The 12,473-nt window shown below is 37.2% G+C and overlaps 2 protein-coding genes across 3 annotated transcripts in view; one reads left to right on the forward strand and one right to left on the reverse strand.

Annotated features, from left to right (window-relative positions):
- The window catches only part of LOC134657165 (uncharacterized), a 123,893-nt gene that overhangs the window by 37,582 nt on the left and 73,838 nt on the right, over nucleotides 1-12,473 (reverse strand). The window lies entirely within an intron of this gene.
- Nucleotides 319-6,385, forward strand: LOC134656946 (cell cycle checkpoint protein RAD1). 2 transcript variants are annotated; one of them, XM_063512504.1, is made up of 6 exons: nucleotides 319-560; nucleotides 1,428-1,565; nucleotides 2,643-2,746; nucleotides 3,330-3,561; nucleotides 4,658-4,789; nucleotides 6,271-6,385. In XM_063512504.1, exons 1-6 carry the CDS (start codon nucleotides 468-470, stop codon nucleotides 6,382-6,384), a joined length of 813 nt encoding a protein of 270 aa, XP_063368574.1. In that variant the 5' UTR covers nucleotides 319-467; the 3' UTR covers nucleotide 6,385. The 2 variants fall into 2 exon arrangements, with proteins under 2 accessions (XP_063368574.1, XP_063368575.1); XM_063512505.1 differs by lacking the exon at nucleotides 1,428-1,565.

A 12,473-nucleotide genomic window follows, 5' to 3' on the forward strand; every position in this document is an offset into this window, starting at 1 on the left:
GTACCTATGTATGTTTGTCTGTATCTCTTCTACGTGTATTCCACCACACTATCTGAACTACGATACATTTTAATACATATCGTATTGTCGTGACTAATACTACGCTTCTCCAGTTTCAGACACAGATCTGCTAGTTTTACACTCAGTATACGGAGTTATCTTGCAAAGAGCCTTAGATATCCTGGAAAAATCCCCTACACTGGTTGTGTATACAACGGCTGATAAGCTTCGAGTTTTGATTGAAATAAACGGTGATAACGATCGGGTGTACAGGGTATTTCCTCGTATCAACTTCTGCCCATGCAAAGCGTTCAAACACCAAGTTATAGAGAGGAAACTTCAAGTAACTTGTAAACACATTTTAGCAGCTAGAATAGCTAGTATACTGGGTAAAACCATCCCACATGAGGTAACTGCGGACCAGTATTTGATGCTGTTGAAGTCATCATTTGAGTTGGACGAGCAAGATGGATGATGATATGAGCCAGTATTATTTTACGGCATCTATGGACTCCGGCAAGACACTTTGCAGCTTGCTGAAAGCTATTCAGTTTCAAGAGGTTTGTATTCTTATTCATAGTAATTATATACTTCACTTCAGGTCTTCCTCTTCCTCATGTTATCCCGGCATTTTGCCACTGTACTTACTATTAATTGGGGGCCACAGCAAAGAACCTACTACCTATATCTAAAAATGTTATTGCATATTTGCTCTTGTTTTGCAAATAACAAATCACTACATAGTATAAAACAAAGTTGCTTCCTGTTGTCTGTCCCTATGTATGCTTAGATCTTTAAAACGGATTTCGATGCGATTTTTTTTAATTGATAGCGTAATTCAAGAGGAAGGTTTATGTATAATTTGTTAACCCATGCGAAACCGCCTGGTCGCTAGTCAAGTATAAATAAATGAATGTTAATAGGGATACATGTTGAATTTTATAATAAAATCTAGTAAAATAGATAGTAAATGAGCAATTTATCACAATAATATGGATATTTAAATAAAATACGGAAATGTTACAAAAATACAGGACCTGAAAGTTTCAAAATATGTTTTTTTTTAACTTCCAAAAACGATAAAAGTAAGGGTACCATTCGATTCCTTACATTTTATCAAAAAAAAATTGTATAGCAACTATATACATAAACGCAATATTTCACGGACAAAAACGCAATTTTCTTCTTTTTGTCCATACTACAAGATGGGATCTCAGGGACCTTGACGTCACGTTCACTTGTCCTTTTGTGAGGGGCGTTTCGCGAGTGAAGTGCGACTGTCGGACATTGACTATAATTTCTGACTTTTGTGTTACTTTAATGCAATGGGTCCCATATAGACTTTTGATCCTAAAAACATACCCGATCGATTGATACCATAAATGAAAATTAGTCATGTAGCCTATTGTATTTTTCTCTGTTAACAGTCTGCAGTATTTTGTGCCCTTGCGGAAGGACTAAAGTTAACTGTAGAGGAAGGGAAGTGCGTGCAGGCCTCCGCTTATGTCCCGGCTGACAACTTCACGGAGTACCATGTTCGGAGTGATGTTGATGTCATGTTTAAAGTAAGCAAAAATGTGACATTAGAATAATTTATATTGTAATTTAATATTATGGAAGAAATAAACCTAAACCATTATCAGTCGTGGCTCACGGCGATTTCGTCGCTTTGCTACAGGTAGCTAAAAGTACATCTGTTCCACACCAATTTTGGTGGCTAGCCATAAGCCGCGCGTGGTGCTGTCGCCACCTAGCGGCCATATCTGTGTTGGTCGTAACAGACGCGTTTTGTTAGAGAGTGAGTCTTCTGTACCAGGGATGTTGCGGATGCAGATTTTTTGACATCCGCGGATGCGGATGCGGATATTTAAAGGCTCACATCCGCGGATGCGGATGCGGATGTCAAGATTAGGTACTTAGAAAACGTCAAATATTACATTTTTAGTATTTTTTTATTAAAAAGAACGAAATGTTTAGTATTTGAGCAAGAATATAGGTGCGTTATATTTAATAAACAGTAACTTCGCCAACTTTTCTGGATCTAGACGATTTCGTTATATAGGTAATAACGAAATTACCTAGCACTTACGCCGCCGCTAAGACGTTCCTGTACCGACTTGTTCGACATCCGCATCCGCATAAGCTCCGCATCGATTTTATGCGGATGCGGATGTTGAAAATAATGCGGAAGTTCCGCGGTTGCGGATGCGGATGCGGATGTTTGCAACATCCCTGTTCTGTATCTAGTACTATTATTAATTCTGTGCCAATATGCAAATTTATATTGCAAATAATGGTAAAGAATACTATGGTGTAAGTGATGAAATAGATGGCACTAGTTGGTGCTAGTTGGACAAGATCTAACATTAGATAAAACATATGGCACCATTTACTTTAATTGTGAAATTTGCACTATTTTATTTATTGTCTTATTTTGTCAATGGTTAATTATAAAATAATAATAAAATGATTTATTCGTTATCTTAATTTAAATTACAATATTTGATCCGGTGCTTCTTTTTAAGTATTTAAAATACTTGTGTTAAAAGAACACCGCTCTTCCACAAATTGTAGCTTAAAGTAGACGTTATATAATTGGTTATTCAGAAATATTGAAATATTTTGTGTATAATATATTTCAGATAAGTATAGCAGTGCTAGCAGAGTGTCTCAATATTTTTGGGTCAGGAGAGGAATCTAGTCTCAAAATGTATTACAGAGGGGAAGGATCTCCTCTTCTTCTTGTGTAAGTAATTTATTTTTAATATTTGGGGATTATTACAATAATTAAAAAAAGAACAAACGGACATAGCTATGGTCATAGAGAAATATAGCAAGACAAGAGTGCTCACTCCATACATCAGTTCAGACTATTAATTTCAGTGTCTACATCTAGCATCGAGTAGCGGAACATCAGTACTGCTACTTGACAATAGATGTAGCACCGACCGGAAAGTCTTATCTCAACAGCATAAGACTTTCCGGTCGGTGCTACATCTATTGTCAAGTAGCAGTACTGATAGTTCCGCTACTCGATGCTAGATGCTAATAGTCGTTTTGGTACTAAAACTGATGTATGGAGTGAGCACTCTATGTATTTTTTTCTCTATGCTATGGTCAATATACATTGAATTGTATAAAAATATTATCTATAATTTATTTTCTATCAAGCAGAAACGTCTGCGAACAATGCTATTAATTAATTTGTTTCCAAGCGTCTTTTTTATAATGTCAAATTTTCAATACCCAGGCAGGTAAATAGGGAGTATAGGGAGTAATGTTTGTATGTATGGTGAAGCGTTCGTCCACATCCTAAATACTAAAATTAGTTTACAGCCACAATCCCTAACAAATGTAATGACGGACTGTGAGATATCAACCCAGACCGCTGATTCAGTGCTAGAGCTCCGAGACGAAGATTCATCAGAAGTGGCCAAGTTGGTGTTGAAGGCGCCTGCGTTTCTGGGCCTGCTGGCTGACTTGGAGCGCTCCTGTGACATAATGGAGTTGCAACTGTCACCGGAGCATCCGAATGTCAGCATTGTGACATATGGAATGCAGGTAATTTTACTTGCCAGGTGTGGCTACTAGTATAGTTTGTAGCTTTCTAATAGAGCCGGCTAATCCTATTGTCTATTGTTAAGTAAAACCGCTCGTGCCACGTGCCACAACCACCTGCATAAAAAATCGGTCGTTCACTTTACCCAGGTAATTGAATTACAACTCCTATGGAAATTGCAATAAGATTCAAAATGAACTAATGGATAAATATTTTGTTACGATGTGTGTGGTCAGTACTTCGGTTACAATGCCGGCGAGACGAACGCTACAGAACCGCGCGAAGAAAGGCGCGTTATCGGAGAGCGCACCTACACTGGTTTTTTGAGCGTTGGACTAGCCCGCGCTCAGGTGCCAAATAGAATAATTAAGACCCTTTTTTGCAGGTAAGTAGCACGTGCGGTTTTACTGAACAATAGACAATAGGATAAGCCTTCGGGCTCTACTAGAAAGTTACAATCTATACATGGGGCCCACACCAGTTTTGGTGTCTAGTAGTAGTAGTCGCGCACCGCTATGGAACGGACGCCTGCTCGCGCTTGCGCCACCTTGCGGTCAAATCGTAATAGACGCGGTTCGTTAGAGTGAATCTTCTGTACCTAGTACTATTATTTATTCTGTGCTACAGCCCAATATCAACCTTCATGCATTACCACAAGGTTCACGATAACGTCGCACACGATACGGCGTGGCTTTCAAACTTTAATGGGTTAAGGAGATACTTACTTTTAATTGGGATCAAACCTATCATATTATAGTAAGCTGCGGGCGCTCCAAAGACGGACCCTTATTGATGGAGTCGGACATAGCTCGACGTAAGGGGCGCGCTGAGCCCGCTCCAATGCCGCCGCAAAATCTATGTAATACATTTTATTAATTTAGTTCGTAGAGCGTTATTCTAGATCCGCTAGTTCCAGTGATTTATAATAATTTCGTTAGTACAGTCAGCAGCAGAAGTTGCTAAGCGGGCGAGGTGTTCAAAATTACCTTGACGCTCTTATTCTCTTAAAAATAAAGGCGCGTCAAGACCTTTTTGAACACCTCGCCCGCTTAGCAACTTGCTGCTGACTGTACAGATTTAAAAAATGAATATTTTCAGGACAGGTCCTGTATCGACATGCCCAAGTCATCCGAGATGGTGCAGAGCTTCAGTTGCGAAGAAACTGTCACGCTCAAATACCAGCTGCACCACATCAGACTCATCATGAAGGCCCTCGCCATCTCTTCTAAGGTGAGCGTCCCGGGGTGGGAAGGGGGGGGGGGATTCCCATTTGTCCCCGCTGGGCACAGGTGGGAATAGGTGTTTTCATATAAATCATTACCATTTGAGGACCCGAGGAGGTCATGTATGGCAACTGAGGCGGCTGTCATGTTTGAGGATGAATGTTTGAGGTCTTGTGAGAAGATGTTTGCACGTCCTTCTACAGTTTAAAATGGTACATTATCGTGTGTTAATATTGTGTTATTTGTGATTAATTGTATACTGTTTTCTTTTTCTTATAATATTCTGTGTAAGTTGGCAGTGGTTTGGTATTTATACTGTTATGCTGTATAACTTGTTTTGAAATAAAATAAAAATAAATAAATAAATGTGGGGCACGCCCCATATTTTCTTTTTTTTTTTATTTAAAATTATTAAGAGGTAGGAGGTTTTAAACATTTGTATGGAATTTGGTTTTCGCTCCTAACCAAAAATCGAGAAAAGCAAACGATAGCTATACCTACCTAATTTTATAAACTTACTAGCAACCCGCCTGGCACGGGTTAACAAATTATACATAAACCTTCCTATTGAATCACTCTATCTATTAAAAAAAACCGCTTTAAAATCCGTTGCGTAGTTTTAAAGATCTAAGCATACATAGGGACAGACAGCGGGAAGCAACGTTGTTTTATATTATATAGTTATTTTCCATACTGTTAATATCCAATAAAATTTATTTATTTACGTTACACGTCCATCTTTGGGTCACAAACTTACGTATGTGTGCCTTTCAACTTAATTGGTCCAGTAGTTTCGGAGAAAATAGGCTGTGACAGACGGACGGACAGACACACGAGTGATCCTATTAGGGTTCCGTTTTTAGGGTTCCGTAGCCAAATGGCAAAAAACGGAACCCTTATAGATTCGTCATGTCTGTCTGTCTGTCCGTCTGTCTGTCCGTCCGTATGTCACAGCCACTTTTCTCCGAAACTATAAGAACTATACTGTTGAAACTTGGTAAGTAGATGTATTCTGTGAACCGCATTAAGATTTTCACACAAAAATAGAAAAAAAAACAATAAATTTTTGGGGTTCCCCATACTTCGAACTGAAACTCAAAAATTTTTTTTTCATCAAACCCATACGTGTGGGGTATCTATGGATAGGTCTTCAAAAATGATATTGAGGTTTCTAATATAATTTTTTTCTAAACTGAATAGTTTGCGCGAGAGACACTTCCAAAGTGGTAAAATGTGTGTCCCCCCCCCCCCTGTAACTTCTAAAATAAGAGAATGATAAAACTAAAAAAAATATATGATGTACATTACCATGTAAACTTCCATCGAAAATTGGTTTGAACGAGATCTAGTAAGTAGTTTTTTTTTATACGTCTTAAATCGCCTAAATACGGAACCCTTCATGGGCGAGTCCGACTCGCACTTGGCCGCTTTTTTTCCTTTTGAGGTACCCTAGAAATTGGTGTGAAGAGAATACTTCCTCTTTTCCAGGTGGTGGTGAGGTTCAGTTCCAACGGTCTCCTGTTGCTTCAGTTAAAGCTGGAGAAAGAAGACCAGCGACAGATGTTCTCAGAGTTCTATATAGTGCCCTTACTGGACGACTGAACTTGTACAATAGATCTGAGTTCACCAAACTGTAACGTCCGTGGTAACTAAAGTCTATTTTTTTATTCGGTAGACTGAAATGACAGTTAATAGTATGAAATGACATTTCATGTTCATACAATTAACTGTCATTTCAGTCTACGGAATAAAAAAATAGACTTTAATGGGATTTTTTCTCAATAGAGAGTCTTACTGCAATGTTTTGCTGCTAGAGTGCAGCACTAGCGACTTAAGTATACCATAAAGTAAATTGTACATACTGTACTTTAAATTGTTTTTTGACAAGTTTTCACAGACAATCAAGTATGACATTGATACATCAAGGCGGTTTGTTTACAAAGGGCCTACCGGGAAACGCGAAATCGAAACTCAGCTATCTTCCTCTTTATCGCTCGAATATGCAGGAGTGATAGAGAGGTTAGATAACAAAATTTCGACTCTCGTTTGCGGTAGACCCATTAGATTGTGACTTATTATGGGAGTGGCACCACCTACGCAGAGTTTCGCGTAATATTCCCTATTGTTACCACTGGATAAGGGTAAGAAAAAAAATCCCAGTTGTTACCACTGACAACAACTTGGTGGTAACTAGTGGGAATAACCCGATTTAGCCAGTTTAATTTGTAATATCTAATGACGTATTTTAAAACGATGGCAGCGCCATCTGCACTGAACTTGACGCGGTTATCCTCATTCTTTGAACACCGAGTTAGCAAAGTTCCAAGCTGTATGTAAAATGGCAGTCTAAATATAAAATAAAACAACATTTTGCAAAATATAATTATATTTCATTTACCAAAAATGACATGCACTTACTTAAGGAATGTATATTACGTTTAGTATGTATATTTCCATGCTATTTATATAAATGTTTTCTGAGCGTTACCTGGGCCATATTATTTAAAATTTCCTTTTTTTTTGGAAATATGTATGTTATTTCTACTCAGAATCACGAGCTCTTTCGATCCTAATAGGAGAAAATAAAGTACCAAGATTTTATTCATTCCATTCCGTTGCCATTTTTCATAGAATTTGTAGGGCGGTAACGGAATGGAAGGAATGAACAATGTATGGAATTTTTGAAGTGAAAACTTCTTTAGCGGCGCTGGACACTTTTTGAGGTGGGGAAAAAATGATAAACTCGAGACAGCGTAAGGCGATCACGTGACCTGACCGTAAGGGGCGTAAGGCGATCACGTGACCGTAAGCCCCGTAAGGTGGCCACACATAATTTAAATGGCATTTAAATCAATGAAGAAAAACTCAATGTTATTTGACATTTATGTTGCGGACTCCTTTTCAAGACTCTACCTATGTTCAAATAATTTGACGTTGTCATGGCAGTATGTATTAAACATGTCAATGAAAAAGTGTGATCTTATTTGAGAATGATAATAATATAATAATAAATAAATAGAATACCTCCGCTAAACGTATGTATCGTGTTACCGGGCGTCGGTAACATAGTGAGGTGAGTTTTCACTTCTATCGGCACTCCCGGAGTGCAATCGTTGTTGCTTGTTTATCCTCGTATTAGGATCGAAAGATCTCAGAGTAGAAATAACATAAAAATACACAATAAAAAAGGGTTGTGTACGTTTTAAATTAAATGGCCCACCTTATTGAAGCAAATTATCGTATTTTATTTTATCGGAGTCAGACTCACGACTTTTATTTATTTCAAATTGTCAAACAGCTCCTTAATCAAACAGTTTAATTTCGATATTATTTCCAACAAATTCGTTAACATTATTAGTGCTGTTAATAAGTTAACTTATACTTACTTTCAATTCCAACAACATTATTATTTTTAATAAATGGTGCATCTAGCAGAAATAATATATTGTAAAGGAATATTGAAAATTATTTAGGTTTGGATTTTAAAAAGGGTCAGGCTTCCAAATCATGAGCTCCTACGTGAAAATAAGTCTTAGGAGACCTCTAACTTTTTAATTGGTCTACAATCGGCATCTACAAACTGAAAAATAAATAAATAACTAAGTACTACAATTAGGTAGGGTAAAGATCGGTTTTCCTAGGATAGCGGTGCCGTCATATAGCGGCCGTCTCCATACTAAATAATACGGCTAAATATGGATGTCGTAGTATGTATTTGTATGGAGACGGCCGCTATATGACGGCACCGCTATCAGAGGAAACCAAAGCTTAAGTGTGGATAAGTTTGCCAACCTCGAAAATAGTTTTTTGTAAGTACACCCTTTTTTAGCTACGTTCTCACCTCCTAAGGCCCAGCCATACAAACAAAACATCCAAAATATGCCACTGAAATTTAAACCTAAATTGTAGGAAAATTAGAGTTGATTTTGCGTTGTTGAAAATTGAACGAAACAAAGCAAAAGCGACTCTGTTCCAATTGAACATGGTTTAAATTACATCGAACTGAATAGGTACTATAGGTAGGACCTTTTGGGCCTTAGGAGGCTAAGTGATTCTACAATTTCTGCTAAATGCATCCACAATTAATATTCGTTATTAATCCTATTTAACCAACACATATTACGATGTAACGTCCGTTTGGAATAAAACTGAGACAAAATTGCACAGAAAAACACAAAAGTTGACGCCTAAATTCATTTATGTTTAGGTGTTAAAGATGTTTAATTTTCTATTTTATTATAACATAAACTTATTTCTAAACATTGAGTGTTACATTTGCCCATTTCTTTAGTTAACCCTTTAAACATCGCGTCGCCTAAAACTGTCTACAGATAGTGCCAAAAGCGACATAATTACCATTTATGTGACAATGAATAGTCTTTGAAAGAGTTAATGCCCGGTCCAAGTCCAAACTTTCTGTGCTACCAATATCTATTTGTGGCTTTCCATTAGAGAAGGGTCCTTTGTCCTTATGCTCCATGTGCAATAAGGACCTTTCTTTCAGAACTGTTGGAATCACTACATAGTATAAAACAAAGTCGCTTCCCGCTGTCTGTCCCTATGTATGATTAGTAGACCCCGGACTTTTGTCGCAATGACGTCACAATAGGGTAGTCTGGGGAGTAAATGGAGCGGTGTTAATTAATACGCTTGTGTTAATCAGGCATCTACGGTATAATTATTACCTATAAGTTAATTGTCAATTGATTAATATACCGATATGGACGTTGTTCTTTCGGTAACTGACTCTCCGTAACAAATCAAAAGTTTGCGGTGAGCCTACGTCTTCTATCAGAATATTATCCTTTTCAAAAAGGAAAATCTTCTGTTCACCTCGATAGATGTTATTGGTAGATTGGTACATATTTGAAAAGTTTGCTTTTATCAAAGCAGGAGTTGTAACGGTTCCTTGGATTTATTTGTATTAACTTATAGATGATTTATATCGTGAATGCCTGATTATTAAATTTTTATTAACACAGCCGTATTAATTAACACCGTTTCATTTACTCCCCAAACTACCCTATTGTGACGTCATTGCGTCAAAAGTCCGGGGTCTAATGATTAGATCTTAAAACTACGCAACGGATTTTGATGCGGTTTTTTTTAATAGACAGAGTGATTCAGGAGGAAGGTTTATGTATAATTTTGTTAACCCGTACGAAGCCGGGGCGTGTCGCTAGTTTCAGATAAAAAGGAACTTATTGCATTTCAAGCATAGGACCCTTCTGTGATGGAAAGCCACATTTATTTACACAATCAATTTACCAATAATTACATTGAGTCACAGTGAAGTGATGTTATAATACTAATTCCTCTAGGTATCCTAAAATGACTAGACCTCGCAGACGGGCAGAAACTTCGTTTCTACCAGTATAGGTTAGCATTAGAAATATCTTTGATAATATTATATGATGATAATACTATTTAAGGTATACTTTTGAGTCCATTTCCGTTAATATGTGATATTGTCGTCTAAAAGACTTTAAATAATTAAAATACATGGCAAACTATTGCAATAATATCGATAAATATCCAATATGTAGGCAATACTCGCATATTTCCACATTGTAACTGTTTTAGCTATATTGCTCTGGGTGGTCCTTATTACTCAAATTAGGTAGATTATTTAAATTAACGAAATATATTTAAAAGAGGGGGCCGCTACGTACTGTATCTTGTATTAAAGTACCTTTTGAATACCTACATCAAACTAGTTTCTATGTTGCTGGATTCGTCAATCTATGAACTCAAAACAAAAACGGCCGTTTTAACTTTGGACGCATAGATTGACGAATCCAGCAACATAGAAACAAGATACAGCACGTAGCGGCCCCATTTTTAGGGTTCCGTAGCCAAATGGCAAAAAACGGAACCCTTATAGATTCGTCATGTCTGTCTGTCTGTCTGTCCGTCTGTCTGTCCGTCCGTATGTCACAGCCACTTTTCTCCGAAACTATAAGAACTATACTGTTGAAACTTGGTAAGTAGATGTATTCTGTAAACCGCATTAAGATTTTCACACAAAAATAGAAAAAAAACAATAAATTTTTGGGGTTCCCCATACTTCGAACTGAAACTCAAAATTTTTTTTTTTCATCAAACCCATACGTGTGGGGTATCTATGGATAGGTCTTCAAAAATGATATTGAGGTTTCTAATATCATTTTTTTCTAAACTGAATAGTTTGCGCGAGAGACACTTCCAAAGTGGTAAAATGTGTGTCCCCCCCCCTGTAACTTCTAAAATAAGAGAATGATAAAACTAAAAAAAATATATGATGTACATTACCATGTAAACTTCCACCGAAAATTGGTTTGAACGAGATCTAGTAAGTAGTTTTTTTTATACGTCATAAATCGCCTAAACACGGAAGTCACGGAACCCTTCATGGGCGAGTCCGACTCGCACTTGGCCGCTTTTTTAAATATATTTCGTTAATTTAAAATAATCACGATTATTACTGTGGTGTATGTAAAAAAATACATAGATTGCTCACTCCATGCATCAGTTTTACATAATAAGACAAAGTCGCTCATACATAAGACTATGTTGTTGTTGTTGAGCATAAGACTTTCCGGTCGGTGATACATCTATTGTCAAGCAGCAGTACTGATAGTTCCGCTACTCGATGCTAGATGTAGACACTGAAATTAATAGTCTTTTTGGTACCAAATCTGATGTATGGAGCGAGCACTCTTGTCTTACTATATTTCTCTATGCTCGTGTGTACCTATATTCCTCGGCAGATAAATAAGGACTATCCAGTTCACTACGGATTGTTATTAAATAATCCGTTTTCAATGGTTACTAAGTCACTAACCCGGGGTTACCCGTTAAACCGTTAACCCAATGTAAAATTGTACTGTTTACCATGGTAACTCCAGGTTTAACCGTGGGTTAGCGGGATGGTGCAAGTGGCGCGCATACTAAAACATTAAACATGGATACGAATTACCCCATATGTTTTACACCTATACATAAACATACAATGTAAACAATCATAGCACAAGTAAGTATAAATTATTTTAACATACATAGCAAATTACGTCAATACCAATAAAATTATTATATATTTGGCTAAGCCTTATCGATTGAAACTTATATAATAATATAAGTTTAATAAGACAATTTATACTATTAAGTACCTACACTCAATAAATAGCACACACACAATATTGCACAAAATGAACATAGTCGTTAGAATTGCATTGCAACTAAATGAAAACTGTTTTCTAAGGCCCACTTGCACCATCCCACAAACCCGGGGTTAAGTGTTTAAATTCTTAACCAAGTGTCAAATTGTACTGGTAACCGTGGTAACTCCAGGTTTAACCGGTTAACCCCAGGTCAGCGAAATGGTGCAAGTGGGCCTTAGTCTTATAATAATACCTATTTATATAATTAACTAAGTAAATGAACTATTTGTGAATCCATAATAATTAAATCAGCGCCAGGTAAATAAAATATACTCAGGCCAAATTATAAATACGAATAATGTGACAACATAGGTGGCAGCCCTAGGCCCCAAACCAAACCCCTTTTAATGGGGTTGGCCGGTCAAAGTATTTAGCAGATGGCGCCATCATAGCTTGCCCTGTCAATCCCTAGAATTGTGTCAAATCTTTGTTTTTTTTAATGCCCCGGATGCCAGCCCTTTAAGCCAAATCTCATAGAAAAAGGGCCAAGCT

Source organism: Cydia amplana, chromosome 19 (genome assembly GCF_948474715.1).
Source record: "Cydia amplana chromosome 19, ilCydAmpl1.1, whole genome shotgun sequence".
NCBI lineage: Eukaryota > Metazoa > Arthropoda > Insecta > Lepidoptera > Tortricidae > Cydia > Cydia amplana.